Genomic DNA, 16,691 nt, shown 5'->3' with positions numbered 1-16,691 from the left:
AAATAACTAAATCTCATTAGTATGTTTTAAGATTAATCAAATTTAGATATACATAGAAACAACAAATATATATATATATCTTTTGTTTTATTAAATCATGGAGTCATAGAAAATTAAAATTAGGGTTGGAAGGGACCTCAGGAGGTAACTTAGTCCAACTGCCTGCTCAAAGCTCATGTTTTATTCATTTAAATTGTGGTACCACTAATATTCAACAATCTAAAAATCTAATCCCTCTAGCTGCCATTTAAACAATTTAAATCAAAATTAGGCCAATTCAGAAAAAGACTTCACTCAATAAAATCTGGAAATTAAGTGACAAGTTTAGTTATCCTGGTATTATTTTAACATGAATTAAGGTTAAGAGACATAATAAAACCTAAAGAGATGGGGTTTGGAATAGAAATGATCTTTCAAGTTACTAAAGACTGGCATTAGACCTCTCTTTCACTGCTCTCCACTTGCAGTTTTCTTAGCTGCCCCTTCTTGCAGCCTGAAAAGCAAAGACTAGAGATATTTGCCACTCCTTTTCTGTCTTGCCCAGTGACAGTCTCTCATCCACAATGAAATCAAAAGTCCTTTTGTTACACCAGGCATCCCCCCCACACCCTCCCATATCCTGTGATACTAGAAGATTCTGCTATATGCTGCTGTTTGGAACACTTAACATTCACTTTTGAACTGTAGTCACTTAAGCCAGTGGCCTCCAAAGTGGGGTGCGTGCACCCCAAGGGGTGCACAAGACAATCCATTGGGATGCGGGAAGAAAATATTAGAACTTCTTTTTATATTCATATTTATATAAATATATATTGGGGGTACGTGCTCAAAAATTTTTTACTGATGGGGTGCGCAATCAAAAAAATTTGGAGACCACTAGCTTAAGCCACATATTCTACATGTCACTCATGACTAGAGAAGAAGCAATTTCATGAAAAATGGTAACTTTAACAGTCAAGGCTGACTGACATCACTCAGTCCCTGTCACATACAAACTTTACCAGGTCACATGTATTTTACTGCCAAATCTATGACCAGCTGCAAAAAAGGATAATAAATGCCAACTTTCTTTTTCATTTTGTACACTTACTTTAAGGCTTAGACAAATGGCAAAGGATTATACTCTGCCTGTGTTTTCTCAAACATGTGGCTGCATACATCTATGACTGACAATGTTTAAAATTCATGGGTAATGAATTCACATGGGAAAAACACCAGAATACATTCTTTCTATGTTTTGATTACTATACAGTCATGGACACAAGCACTTATTAAATTGAATTGGAAAACTGTTCAGCATTAGCACTGATGTAGGTCCATTTTTACCATTCTAAAACCTAGCCTTGTGTAGTTTCACATGGCGTGGCATGCATCTATTCATTAAAAAAAATATGCTTTTCAATCCAATTAAAATCTGTGTAAAGTTTGATGAATACAGTATAACATTTTATTAATCTTCTCAGCATGAGTTACCATACTTTTTAACAAATTGCCTAGAAGCATAAATACTTACCACTGAGTTGTTCCATGAAGCATACATTGCCATTGGTGTTAAAAGCCAAAGTGTCAGGAGTAATGCAGAGTGTCTGGAAGATTGCAGAATGGGCGACACTCTTCAGAGAATGGCTACACTCCAGGCAAATTGCCCAGATATCTTGCTCAGTAAGACAGCTATCCCTCAGTGACAAAATATCAGCAAGGGACACATTCTCCTGCCAAGACATGAATTGATAAATTATTTTGTATTTCATGACATTACTTGTAGCCAATTGTGTCATATGTAATATATAATCTAACATGTTTCTAGGAAGTCCTCAAACCATCTAAGACAAAGATCAATATCCCATGTCCTCAAGTATGGAGCCTAAATCCCTTTTAGTATAGCAAGTCTCTTAAAACACAGCAAACCTGCATGACTACCTCACAATATGTAAACATCAGAAAACACATTTGTGATCTATTAAACTGAGACACTCCTCAACCATATTTAGAAAAAAAAAGACAGTCTTAATAGTAAAGGCACAGTGACTTAAGTCAAAGGAAATGAGGGTTAAAGAAAATGAAAGTTAGTTTTCTGGCTCTAACACATGGGCTAGGGACAGACATTCAAGAAGTTGGAGCCTGAACTGATTCAACCTTTGCAGGTTAGCCTAACCTGCCCGGGCTGAACTGGTGTGTAACTGGACAAACGTGCTCTTTGCACTGAGGAAATGTGGGCACATACCTGCAGTTGCTCAGCCCAGCTGCCAGGGAGCACCAGAGTGGCCCTTGGCTGCAGGGAAGCTGCGGGGGTGGCACGGCCAGGCCAGGCCGAACTGACTAGAGAGAAGTTTAATTTCCCCCTCCCCTGTGCCACCAGCAGAGACCAGAGCCAGGTCTGTCTGGCACTCCTCCCTCGCTCCCTGTCCAGAACAGGTCCCGGCTGTCCCCTCCAACGAAGGCTGGAGGGAGATGGAATAACCCCATCCCTGTCCTGCCATGCTTCCTCCCTGCCGCTGCAGTGGAAGTCAGCAGGGCCCTTATTAGGGAGCAGCAGTCCCTGACATACTGCGGGGAATGAGAGCCCCTTCCCAGTGAGGGGCCGCACTGCGGAGCCAACAAAGCTGTAGTCGGCTGTGCGTGGCAGTGCCAGGGTCCTGAGCGGGCCAGAGCCCTGCAAGCCCCCACAGAGCTCTACAGTGCAGCCCCCACTGGGAAGGGGCTCACACTGGGAGAGGCAAGCCCCTCCTGGCCAGTGATGGGGTTATTCTGTCTCCCTCCAGCCTCCAGCAGAGGGGACAGCCAGAGGCCTATTCTGGGCCAGGAGCAAGGAGCAGGGTGGGGAGTGCTAGGCAGACCTGGCTCCGGTCCCTGCTGGTGGCACAGGGAAGGCGGAATTAAACCCCTCTCTGGCCAGACCTCCACCCCTGCCTGCCCTTGCTCGGGCTGGGGAGCTGAGGGGCAGGGCCAGCTTGGGTGAGCTGGACCGGAGAGCCCTGCCCAGCTCAGAGAGCTTGCAAGGATGCTGGGGATCTCTGATTTAACTCAAACCAGCAAAAGGTCTGGAACAGATAATGCATAAACTGGTTTGTGCCAAATCAGTTAAGTCTGACACTATGTTCAACCAGGTTTCTCTCAAACCGGTTTCAGTCATTTTGGAACTGGTTTATGTACACTGAACATCTGTTCTCTTACAGGTTTAAACCACTTTCTGATCACTCAAACCAGTTTGTGTGTAATGTCTGTCCCTGGCCATAAAGTTAGGCACATCAATTCTTAACTCCCATCTTCCACATGGGAAGAATACTTGCCTTCTCAAAAGGCATGTTGGGATGGTTAGTTAGTGTTTCAACTTTGGAGGCTTCTTTATGAGCCTCAGAACGTGCAATATATGCTCAAGGGGAAGAATTTCTCTATCCTTTTTAAAGTCAAAATTTGAGTTCAACAGCTTCCTTGTTACTTGCAACTTGTCTCAGGCCTTCCCCCTTTATAGGAACCTATTACAGTAGTTATTTACTATTTATTTATAAATGTAAATTTATAATGTAATTTAAAGAAATCTTCTTCTTTGGACCCCATTACCACAGAAGTGGCAGGCTGCTTTTCATTAAGCCCCAAGGAGGAATTCCAAGAACAGAGAAAGCTCTGTTGTTTGAGACATTCAGGTATGTCTACACTGTACAACGTAGTTTTGGGCTGGCTATGGACGGGCTAACTCACGTACCAGATCTACCAGGTCTAATGTGTAGATGCACCAAGGCTAGCTCTGGACTAGTAAATAATACCATCACACTGGCGTTACAGTGAGCTAGGCTAAGCCTGGTTTCACAGCAAAGCTAATTAGATTGCACGCACGAGGGAGACATACCCTTAGATGTTGTTAGTGCTTTATGCAGTCTAATTTACACAGGTGACCCTTATCTGTGTAAACTATAATATCCAGGAATCTCCTTCCAACACTGGATGCTTTAAGAAGCTGATTAGCTGAAAACATTACCATTAGATGTTCTATGCCTGGTAGCCATATCAGCACATATAGATAATTAACAGGAAGTGGTGGGAGGTGACAGAGATCCTCCAAAAGGCACTGAAGGAACAATTAGAACTAAAACAAGGACCAGGAGAGATGGGCTCATGGTGGGTAAGACAAGATTTCAAGACAAACATGCTCAAACATCTCAGGCAGCTGAAAAGTCAAGTAAGAGAGTGCTGATTCTGAGCGTTAACTTTTCAAGGCAAAAACCTTATTCCTTATACCGTCATTTAAACAATTGAATCAAAATTATGGCCAATTGAGAAAAATGCTTCATTTAATGAAACCTGGAAATGAAGTGACAAATTTAGTTATTTTGACATTATTTTAAAATGAATAAAGTTTAAAAGACATAATGAACCCTGAAAAGGAGTTTAGAGTAGAAATGATCTTTCAAGTTACTGCAAATTAGCATTAGCCCTCTCCTTCATTGCTGTCCACTGCAATTTTCTTAGCTGCTCCTTCTCGCAGCCTGAAAAGCAAAGACTCAAGATATTTGTCATTCCTTTTTTGTCTTGTCCAGTGACACACACTCATCCACAGTGAAATTAAAAGCCCTTTTGTCAAAACAAGCATTTCCCTCTGCCCCCACATTGACCCACCATCTTGTGTGAAAGTTCAAGTTGGATACATCATCATACTTTAATCAAGAAAGTCATATGGCAGCAATTGCAAAACAATCTCCAAAAACCTATGTGCTCCTTTAATGCAATCATTAAGAGAAAAATTAGCTAACAATTTATAGCTAGATACATATTTCTAAAGTGTTTCAAGTTGCTGAAAGGATTATAGTAAAATCAAATACAGGATTGGAAGAGGCTACTTAATCTCTTAAGTAGCTGAATCTGCAGATAACCCCAAAAGTTCCAAGCTGTCCTTTCAAACCCTCACACACAAGAAGGCAAAAAACTATAAACCCCAAGAATGTCTTACACTAGGCTAGAGGTAAAAGCAATGGAGACAAGGGCACTGCCAATGCTCTGCCACTAAAATGACAGAGGAGTGGTTGGTTAATATAGACACAAAATGTCTTAGGAAAATGACCATGACCTACAGAGGAAGGCAAAAACTTTCAAATTCTGCCAATCTAATGCAGGGGAGAAAATCCCAGATTTGGTAGTATGACTGAGGAGCAGAGAAAGAACTAAGAGGAATCTAGCTAGAGTTTTCAAAGCACCCTGGTCAAAAGCCCCCAGCTTGAAACCTCTGGCTCCAAGTTCAAGTTTTACTAAGCTTTCAAGTAACAGCTCATCAAGATGAACTATGTGAAGGAAGAGATCAAACATTAGGGCCATCTGTAGACTCACTGTTTTTCTTATCTTACCATTCAAATTTGGAAGTTCATCTTAATGGTTAAGGTTAGAATTTTTTGTTTGTTTTGAAAATGAAAATGTGCATGCTACAAAACCTGAACATCCTTTCTTGGCCATATAATTTACAAGGTCTAGGACCATCTTTAGGTATAACTTCCTGCTGTCAAACACTATGGCAGGGAGCTGTGAAAGACAACATTAAGTATGAAGATGGAGACAGACTGAGAAAAAGGGAACTCACAGTCAGAGCATTTGATTAATAGTATATTCCTAGACAAACGGGACAATGGACAAATGGATCATAACAAGAAAAGAAAGAATCTATTCAAATAGAACTTTAACAAGCCTGCAATGGATGGCTGTCATGACCCATGTAGAAATAAATAAAATAATTTCCAAAAGTATTTATACTAGAGTTTTCTCTCAGTTATTCTCAGTCTTTTGATTACTTCAATGCTGGTTATCAGAGTGGCAAGACACTCCTCCTGAATATTCCTAACTATAATTGCACTAATATGCATCCTTGATGTCCTGAAAGCAGTCTGGGAGATCATCTGAATTACAAACACAGACTATGTTTTCCTGTCAACAAAAATGAATAACTGGGTTCAATCAGAAGAAGAAGAACTACTTCTGATGAGTTTCCATCTTGGAAATAAACTGGATTCATGTTTAGCTGAATATGAAAGACAAAACTTGTGCTTCTCTACCATGGGTCACATTCTGCAAGGTGGAGGTCACCTAACAGGGTCCAGAAAGAGATAGCATGATCCTACTGGTGGCATTAAGTACTGAAATCACCTTTTCCTCTAAACATTATCATTATTATCAGTATTAGTAACACCAATTTAGAACTGTTCCCTCTTCCTTAACGCCATTAGATTAATGCATCAAGTGAAGAATCTGAGACAAAGAGTTCTTCTACTTACTCACTTCTGATTGCTAGTATCCATCCTGTTAAAGAGAAACCTCTGGGCAGCCTCCACTGCCTGTCATTCCAAACCAGAGACTCTCTACACAAAATACAAAGGTTCTCTACATTGGCAGGCTATGCAAGCTCCTGTATCTCAAATGACTTCCTACACCTTCTTCAGTCATAACCACTAAGCACCTGGACATTTATAGTACAAATTGTATAGGGATTCTTATCAATATATGGCTAGGAAGTGACACAACTACTGGAAGGAACCACCAATGATAAAGCTAGAAGTCAGAAAGCAAGGGCAGAAGGTGTGTGGGGGGGAAATCTGAAAGAGTAAAAGAGTGCTCAAATGCCAAGATCTCCTGAAAAGTGCAACACTTGGGAGAAAATGTAGAAGCAGATAAGCTGCCTAAAATGCAGCGTCTTTACCACTATGTAAACACACTTCTCCAGGAAGTCAAAAAAGAAAACACAAAACAAACAAACAAGTGTTCTTTCTTCTGCAAGTGACAACCACAACCTTGCAGTACCACATATAAGAAAACACAGATATACACAATATAGTTCTTCTGCTATCAGAGCGAGAGAGCGGACATCCTGGAGTAAGAAACAATACCAAATATTACAGGAGAGATACAGAAGTTATAGGCGGCATCTGGTGGTCCTCCCAAAACCGACATTATTGCTTGTTCTGAAGGTTTGCTATGCTTCTGATGTGGCAACACTAACACAGGGGCTTATAACTTTTTGTCAGGGTATCAGCTGTAATACCTACTTGTGGTACTCCACGTGGCCATGCTACTCCTGTTCTTCTATTCCAGGGGTGAGCAATTATTTCAGGTGGAGGGCAGCTTACTGAGTTTTGACATCCTGTCAAGGTATGGTAGCTCTGCCCCTTGACAGGTGCCCTGCCCCTGACCGCCATCTTGTGACCAGAAGTCCTGCCTCCTAACCCCTGACCTTTGCCACCACAAGTGCCTCCCCTTGCCCCCAGAAATACTCCTTTCAGCAAGGGGTTTTGCCATCTCAGAACCAAAAAAATACCAAGTTATATTCTAAAAATCAAAAGTCTACAACATTCATTTCATTTCAAAAAATATTTTTGTACTGATTTACATGCGTTTGTGTAGTGTACATAGAGGTGATTGCACAGCAGCTTAAAATGAAGTCTTATGCTTGTATATTGTGGGAGGTGGTTGGGCGGCATGGGTGGGTGTGAATAGATTTGTGGGGGGCTGTGGGTGCATGGGCATGTGTGGGGTGGGTGTGGATTGAGGAAGCATGTGTGTGTGGATATGTGTATGGGTAGATATGGGAGGGTTGTGGGGGAATTGGTGTGGGGGGAGGGTGGCTGGGGTGTGAAGGGGTGTGGGTACTTGTGTATGTTGGGGTGTGCATGTGGGACTCACCCCATGAACACACAAACATGCTGTCCTGGGGTGCCTGCTCAGCCCCGTGCTTCTGTGGCCCGGTGATACAGCTGGGGGCCACATGGTGCTGGAGCAGCCAGCAGCATGCAGGGAAGCAGTGAAAGCTGCGACAGGCAGAGACTTCTGGTAGAGCGGCTGGAGGGGCAGCGATGGAAGGGGGCTGGGGATGGAAGGGGGCTCTAAATATTGTTAATACGAAGATGAGTTTCTCCAATATAGCATTTGCTGGTGAGTTCTACCAGCTTCCCCTGGGTCCTACTGCCCTTGGCTTCTGTCATCTTTGACAGGCAGCCAGGAGCAGATAAATATACATTTTCTAGATTTTTTAGGGGCCCCAAGGGCTGGATAGACTGGCCTGGCAGGCTGTATTCGGCCCATGGGCCGTATTTTGCTCACCCCTGTTTTAGTCCAACTTCTCCAGTATGGCCTCACCCTTTCATCAGCTATGCCAAATTAATATACTTAGGAGGCATCTTTCAGAAGACCAGAGTTTGGCCTTTGGCGCCTTTCTCCATTCTGTTCATTTTGCTGCTTGTCCTCATGCCTGACTTAACCTGAGCAGGACTCCTCTCTTTCTCCATGCACTCATCCTTCCCTCCTTAACAGGCTGCCCTTTGAAGCACCTACCACTTGAGGTCCTAATTTTTGCCTGTACTGTAGCAAAACCCCCAGTTTTTTTTTTCTTTAATTTCATTTTAAAATGCATTCCCTTCCCCAACCATTTCTGACTTTCTCTCTGCCCTCTCTATCCCTTATAAGTGACTACAAGTAGTACTAGGTAAGCTAAGTTCTTGTATGCTATTATTATAATAAGCCCTTTTTTATATTGTAAATAATGTTCTGTTATGTTTGTATTGATTTTACTGTTTTATATTGTACTATATTGTATTCCTATCATTTTGCATTGATTTTTATTGTTTCAAATTAATATTGTATGGTTTAGGCCTGCGTCTGCAAAGTAATATCAAGTGATGTCAAGTTTCCATTTCGTATGTCAAGCCTCCATCTTGTGTCCCCTTCCCTATACAATACATTGCAACTGTGACTCACACCTACCCCTCCTATGTAAATTGGTTCCTGAATGAATGGGGATGAATGAGGGTACCTGAGATACAATGGTAGCAGGCTTCTACTGAATAATCAACTCAACAACTGGACCATCAGCTCAACATCCAAACTATTGCCTTCCATTGACTCACCCAGGAACCAGAGACCCAGCATTTGAAAGACAAAGACCCTACAAAGATCAGCCAACCCACTATTGCAACACAGACACCTGGAACTGCATGTCCTTGCCTGGAGTGCATATGTTCAGTACACTAGGACTGTCCTTGCCTGGACATGTCCCTCCCATAGAAGACACAGGTAGCCAACTCTTATAAGAGGGGTAGTAGAGGGGTGACCTCCTTGGGACACCATCTTCATCTGGACCAGCACTACACCACAACACCTATCCACCCAGAGGCCCTGCTAGCGACCCCCCTCTGGACAACACCTTGCTGGAGAAGACCCCGACTGGTCATCAAGGATCAACTCACAGCCCAGGATAGGTAGCTATCACCCACCTTCCTTCCCCAAGCAAAGGACCTGGACTCTGTCCCTACACACCTTGACTTCAATCTCTCCACCAAGCCTTTTTACGTACATGTGTGTCTGTAGGGGAACCAATAACTTTGTGGGGCTGTGTAGTGTGTTGTCTGTTTAAAAAACCTGTTATTTTGAAACCCCAAGTTGGGTTTTTGTCTTACTGACCTCTCAACCCTCCCTCCTTGATTTCCCGGTCATCTCCCAGCTTTCTGCCCCTCAGTTTCCTGGCTGTCTCCTCCTTGCCAGCAGACCTTTTTTCCTTGTTTCAACCCTGGCACCAGGTGACCCCAAGTAACCCCAGGGCACATTAACCTCAAGTAACTCCAGCTCCCTTGCAGTATGCCGGATCTAATCCTGGTCCCAGCAACTTTCATGCTTTTATTTTCCCCTCTCTCATCTTAACCCCCATCCATGTCCCTTCTTCCCCTCCTTCTGGAAATCTTTGACCTTTTACTTCCCCTCCCATAGTTACCAAGCATCCTAGGTATCCCAAGTACCCTAAGCACACACATACACATCACCCAAGTTAGGAACTCACCTGTGCATATGTGTAGGTGTGTAGTGTATGATATAGATCATCATATGTGAATTGGTGATCTGTGTATGTGTACTGGGGTCTGTGCATATTGACAGCTGATTTTGTCTAATTTTCAGTGTGTATAGTGTGCGTGTGCTTAGACTGGCAATCTTGGATGTGCATGTGCCTGCGTTGGTAGTATGTGTATATGTGCCTGGGGTGGGTGTATGCGCCTGATTTTTTTTGTGTATATGTACAATTGTGTCACACGCTCTCATGTGCAATTTTGAGACCCTGAGAGTTGGCCTGGTCCCACAGGACAACAGTACCATAGTTTCATAGTTGGTAGGGTCGGAAGGGACCTAAGCAGATCATCCAAGTCTGACCCCTTGCCATGGCAGGAATGAGTACTGGGGTCAAATGACCCTGGCAAGGTGTTCATCCAGCCTCCTTTTAAAGACCTCAGGGTAGGAGCCAGCACCACTTCTCTTGGAAGTTGGTTCCAGATCCTAGCCGCCCTGACAGTGAAGTAGCACCTCCTGATGTCTAATCTGAATTTACCCTCTGCCAGCTTGTGACCATTATTTCTAGTCACTCCTGGGAGTGCTCAGGGAAACAGGGACTCCCCCAATGCCTGCTGGTCCCCTCTAACTAGTTTGTAAACAGTCACTAGATCCCCCCCCTCAGCCTTCTCTTGTGGATGCTGAACAGGTTCAGGTCCCGTATCCTCTCCTTGTAGGGCCTGCCCTGCTGACACCATGATCATGTGGGTGGCCCTCCTCTGGATCTTCTCCATGTCATCCACATGCCTCCTGAAGTGTGGCGCCCAGAACTGGATGCAGTACTCCAGCTGCGGCCTGACCAGTGTCACATAGAGGGGGAGGATCACCTCCTTGGACCTGCTCAAGATGCATCTGTGGATGCATGACAAGGTGCAGTTGGCCTTCCTGACCACGTCTCCACACTGTCAGCCTATATTCATCTTGGCATCAATAACGACTCCAAGATCCTTTTCTCCCTCTGTACTAACAAGAAGGGAGTTCCCCAACCTGTAGGTATGCTGCTGGTTCTTCCTCCCCAGGTGCAGTACCTTGCACTTGTCAGGGTTGAAACCCATCCTGTTCTCATCCGCCCACCCCTGTAACCTGTCTAGGTCCGATTGCAAGCTATTCCTCCCTTCTAGCGTGCCCACTTCTCCCCACATCTTAGTGTCATCTGCAAATTTGAACAGGGTGCTTTTTATCCCCTCATTCAAGTTACAGATGATGTTGAACAGTGTGGGCCCAAGGACCAAGCCCTGCAGAACCCCACTGCCCACATCCCTCCAGGTCGAAAATGACTTGTCCACCACCACTCTCTGGGTGCAGCCCTCCAGCCAGTTGGCGACCCATTTGACTGCGTAGGTGTCGACACCTCAGTCTCCTTTTTTTTAAATGAGAATGGGGTGAGAGACAGTGTCAAAGGCCTTCCTAAAGTCCAGAAAGACTACGTCCACTGCAACACCTGCATCCAAGGCTTTTGTGATTTGGTCGTAGAAGGCCACCAAGTTGGTCTGACAGGACCTGCCTCTAATGAACCCATGTTGGTTGCCACTAAGCATAATCTCCCCTGCTGGCTCCTCATAGACATGTGCCAAAATAATTCTCTCAAAAAGCTTTCCCAGGACTGAACTAAGACTAACTGAACTATAGTTTCCTGGGTCCTCCTTCCTCCCTTTTTTGAAAATGAGAGCCACATTGGCCCTTTTTCAGTCCTCTGCCACAATGCCAGAGCATCACGAGTGCTCGTAAAGCCGTGCCAGGGATCCTGCAATGACCTCTGCTAATTCCCTCAGCACTCTGGGGTGGAGATCATCAGGACCTGCTGATTTAAATATGTCCAGTCCCTCCAGAAGTTCCCTGACTAGGTCCTCTCTGACCCTGGGCCTGTGTGAACTTCCCCTGGGGCCTACGCAGGTCCCAGTGGGGGGGCAGGGGAGGGAGAGGGGAATGACCCGGTCCCTGCTTAGAAAAATGGAGGCAAAGAAATTGTTAAATAGGTTAGCTTTGCTGTCTAGTGCGATCACCAGATTTCCTAGTGTGTCCTGCAGAGGCTCCACATTACCCGGTACCTTCTTTTTAACCCCTATGCATTTAAAAAAGGACTTCTTGTTGTCCTTGATCCGGGTAGCTAGTCCTAGTTCCATCTCTGCCTTGGCCTTCCTGACCGCCCCCCTACAGCCCCGAGCAACAGAGGTATAGTACTCCCTGGTGATGGCCCCTCCCTTCCACTGGGTATATGCCTCCTTTTTAGCTGGGAGATGTTCCCAGATGCTTTTGGTGAGCCATGGGGACTTTTGCACCCTCTTGCCCCTTTAATCCATGTTGGGATTACCTCTTTTTGGGCTTGGAGGATCATCTCCTTAAGGAAAGGGTACCTACTCTTCCAAGGCTTTTACCCTTACCTGCCCCAGGGAAGGCTGCTTTTTGGGGCACCTACCCCTTTAGGCCTTCTCTGAGGACTAGCCCATAGGGAACTGGTAGGGGAGGCACATGCTCCCCACACCGAGATTGGCTGCTGCCAACACCGCCACCGGCTTCTGTGGGCAGTCACTGCTCACCAGCCCACCACTGCCACTGCTGCCCACAAACTGTGCTTCCCCAGTCCCAGGAGGCACCATTCACCCATAAACTAGCCCCAAAACATGGCATGTATCACTGGCACCCACTGTAGCACACTCTTGCTAGGGCACCACTTTATATTCTCCAGCTTCCCCCATAACCATGCCCATAACTCGTGGGTCTTACTCTAATTCCTTCACTGAACCATCTGGACTGGGCTTAGTGTCAGGTCACTAGGCACATAGAGCTCTTGACCATTGCAGGGGTGACCTGGGTCCCTGAAATGCTGCTCCCTCACTATCTCATTACATTAGGTCCCTGACAACTGCAGCTATTCCCCTACTACCTCAGCCCACTGGGTCCTTGACTCTTGCAGGGCTCAAAGCACTGAGGGTCTCCTAGGCACCCCCAGGGTCTCCACCCAAACCTTCAGTTAACACAAGCCCAAAGCAGCAAGAAAACATACAACCTGTATCCTCATACCCTGCTCATCCCTGCAGAGCTCCTTAACCTATGGAGATCTAGGTCAGATCCCTTCCACCACCAAGTCCTATGCTTATGTTTATGCCCCTTTCCATTCACTCGACCTGGCTAGTTGGAAACAGGGTCCAGGTGCTGCTGCTTAGTGTAATCAGCAGTCTAGCAGTCTGCAGGCTAGACCCTGTAGCCCTTAAGCTGTACTGCTCATCTCTGCTAAGCTACACTTGCTTTGCTCATTATTTCAGTAGCAAGCAACAGGGATTCTGCTGTTTGCCATCTTCTTTTGACTGGGGGCGGGGGCAGTGGGCAGCTGTTACAATAAAGCAGAACATGTAGATTTGGGGATTAAACCCAAAGAAAAAAGAAATATTTGATTTGTTTGCATCCCAGAAAAGCAAAGAAATGACAACAACATTCTGCAACTGACAGAGAAAGTAACTTGCTAGTTAATAGCAAAATATATAAACACCTTGAAATGTTCAACCAGCAGCCTAAGGCTTTTAGCATGCTCATTATTACATTTTCAGAAATAATAATAGGTGTGTACACACACACAATTGGTAACGCTGTCAAAATCTCTGAAGTATATTGAAAAACTGGAATATTTGTTAGATTGAAAACACAAACTTCTCTTCCCCACATTGCAAGCTTTATAATGAATTTTGAAAGGAATTGTGAGTATTATATATTAGCCAGGAAACAAGTGGAATTGGTGGGATAATACCGATTGTATTGTTATTCCTGAAGTTCTCCCATAACTTGTTCAGGAAACATTCACCCAGCTTATATAACTGAGGGAAGAAGAGGTGGGTAGATGAGAGGGAAAATAAAAAATTTATCAATAGACATCTAATAAATCTGGTGAATTTTATACTTTTTTTAAAATAACCTTATTATGATCCCTAAAATATTTTTTCAAGCCCCCAAAAAAGAGTGGCCATCCAAACATACTCCTGCCTTCCAAATATCCTATGGTCTAACTCAGGCAGCTCCCCACTCAGCATGCTGAGCCTTGTGGAACCCATATTTGGGGCTAAACACCTAAAAAGGGAGGATGCAGACACACAACACAATTACTACTGTCAGTTACCTTAATTTTACTCCAGAGTAAGGAAAGGAGAAATGACTAGCTCTTTCAAGCTAACTGCCAGCAGTAGTCAGTATTACCACACCCAAGTAAGAGATGAAAGGAAAACTTTTTTCACAGAGCAAGCAGCCATCCAGGGATGAAATCAATTAGCAGAGCAGACACACATGTTCCACATGGTAAAGTTACAAAACATTTTGCATGGAATAACTTCAAAAAGCCCTGTACCATGTGTCCATTCCAGTTTTACTGCGCTGCAAAGTAAACTAGTTTTACTTGAAACATGTCATGTTTCTCCACCCTTAGACACGTAAGCCATTTTTACATGTGCTCCGGAGGTGAGGAGGAGGGGGGGCCTAAATTAGAGCGGCATTAAAAGCCATTCTAATTAAAGTGCCTGAAGTGTTCCCTGTATCATTGCCCCATGCTTCAAAATGGTGGCAGGGGCATTTTATTTAAATCTTATCGAACAAGCTTTAGTTAAAAAGTGTCCCTGCCACCATTTTGAAGCCCAGGAACATGGATACACAAGATGCAGAGGCTGACTGGAGCACACTAATTAGCACACTCCACCAGACTCGATTAACAGAGTTGCTCTGATGCACTGGAATTCCAGCACGTCGGAGCAGCCTCCCAGCACGTGTACAAGCACACTTAGTGCTGGACTGCCAAAGTCTTTTTATGGCCCTTATTTCTCTTCAGAGTCTTCATGGCTGGTTCTAGTTGATATAAAAGAGGTGTTGTATCAAGGAAGCTTATTTAGAGCTTGTAAAATAAGTTCAGAGCTTCCAGCTGGATATCCTTTTAAAGATGAAGAGGTTTTCGTTTTTAAAAAAAACCTCTGGGTTACATTTGGGATTTCCATTTGGGATTCATGGCTCACAACTCTCTACTAAATGCTTACGTAAATAAATATTCACCGAAGGAAGAACTTGAATCCAGGTCTCCCCTTTTCCCAAGCAAGTGCCTTAACTACTAGGCTTAGTTAGCACAAAGTATATTTAAAAGCTTAGTTACACCCAAAGTATATTTAAAATTATTCAATACAAGGTGGCTTCAACAGGAAGGACTGATGAAGACTTGTCCCAGAACACCCTTCCGTCTAAACCCTTCAGACAGAATTAGGCTGTAAGGGCCACACAAGCAGGAAGTCTGATCCAACGTGCTGGAAATCCAGCACATTGGAGCAGACTCTCTTAAACTTGATAAAACTGACTGGATTAATCTTGAATAAATTGACATGCACTGAAAGCCTCACGTGTCATGTGTATTAGTACCATACTGCATTTCCACGCTGAGCCACTGATACACGACACGCGGGCATTTTTAATTAGCACAGCTCACTAATTAAAAGTGCCCATCGCTGCACTGGAAAAACATGTAAAAATTCCCTAGTGTTTGAGGTAAGTGTTCTTTCCAACTGAACTACACTGAGAACATCTGCCAGATTGGGAGTATCCAGTTTTCAGACCCCAACAGGGACTAAGCATGAACTAAGACTGCCTATTCAGCACTGTCAAGATTGAGGCACTTGGGACAGGCAGAGCTTTACATTTTTTCCAGTAGATTCCTACGTACTTGAGAACATTTGTAGTATTAGGCACCAAAGAAGAAAAAAGGTTTTAAATACCTAAATTCAAACTTAGTGACAGATAGGGGAGGGGTCTTTGGCCCCCTTTGCATGTTACAGGTATTGCACAATTAAAAGGTTAACCACAGTTAATCACGAGACCAGCTATGTGTACAAAGTACTTATCAAATGATAAATGGCTCTAACCAGCTATAAAGTTGGACCTAAAAAATGTACTAACTTTATAGTTGGTTGCTATCAAACTTAAATTCGCATGTGTAGCAGGGTCTCTCCCATGAACATACAGGTGCAAGCAGGATGAAAAACTGAACATATTTCCCCTCAATGTACTAATCACTGGTTAGAACTCAGATTGGCATAACCCATTCAGATTAAAGAATAAATAAATACATTTTAAAAAATCTTTGAACCAAACAGGTAAAATACAGTGAGTGGCAACTTTTTTTTTTTTTTTTTTGGAGACTTCAGGAGTTTGCTGAACTTCGTGGTCTCCTCTCATTTTCTCACATTTACCAGCTGAGCTATTCTCCTGCATCAGGAAGATTTTAGCATCACAGAGAAGTTGGGTTGCAAGGGACCTCCAGAGATCATCTAGTCCAACCCCCTCCCTGGACCAGGATCATCTTTATCCAAACCATCCTATACAAACCATAATCTAAACTCTACACAAAACTACCACCAACCCTGACACAATATAAACCCTATACCAGGGGCAGGCAAAATGCAGCCCAGGGCCCAGATGCGGCCCAGGCCATTCTATCCGGCCTGCGGGGCCCCTAAAAAATTTAGAAAATTAAAATTAATCTGCCCTGGTATGCCTGTCATGAGGCCCTTGATGGCTTGCTGAAACTCAGTAAGTGGCCCTCTGCCCAAAATAATTGCCTGCCCCGTCTTATACTTTCACCTGCCATAGATAAAGCAGGGGAACCACAGCAGCCAATGCCTTGCTTCTATAAGATGTTGCCAATATACACTCAAGAGACCCTTGCACAGGACCAGAAAATAAACGGAAAAATTTTTTTTAATAGACTAGCATTTTTTTGAAGCAGCAAAACAAATACCAAACCAAAGAGATGTCCAAATGACATTATCCAAGGCAGCGGTTCTCAAACTTCTTTGTACCAGGACCCGTTCGTAAATATCGATGGCCAG

The 16,691-nt window shown here is 44.0% G+C and overlaps 1 protein-coding gene across 2 annotated transcripts in view; it reads right to left on the bottom strand.

Moving 5' to 3' along the window:
* KNDC1 (kinase non-catalytic C-lobe domain containing 1) overlaps window positions 1-16,691 on the bottom strand; it is a 140,999-nt gene that overhangs the window by 123,153 nt on the left and 1,155 nt on the right. For both annotated transcript variants that reach the window (XR_002104864.1, XM_019556060.1), the window contains exon 2: window positions 1,514-1,712. Coding sequence is in view for 1 of the 2 variants with exons in the window: in XM_019556060.1 (XP_019411605.1) it covers window positions 1,514-1,712 (199 nt within the window). In the remaining variant the exon portion in view is untranslated. The remainder of the gene's footprint in view (window positions 1-1,513; window positions 1,713-16,691) is intronic.

The sequence above is a fragment of the Crocodylus porosus genome, unplaced genomic scaffold, assembly GCF_001723895.1.
Source record: "Crocodylus porosus isolate Cpor-Errol unplaced genomic scaffold, CroPor_comp1, whole genome shotgun sequence".
Lineage (NCBI taxonomy): Eukaryota > Metazoa > Chordata > Crocodylia > Crocodylidae > Crocodylus > Crocodylus porosus.
The sequence above is the reverse complement of the archived record's forward strand: the minus strand, read 5'-3'. Positions and strand labels throughout refer to the sequence as shown.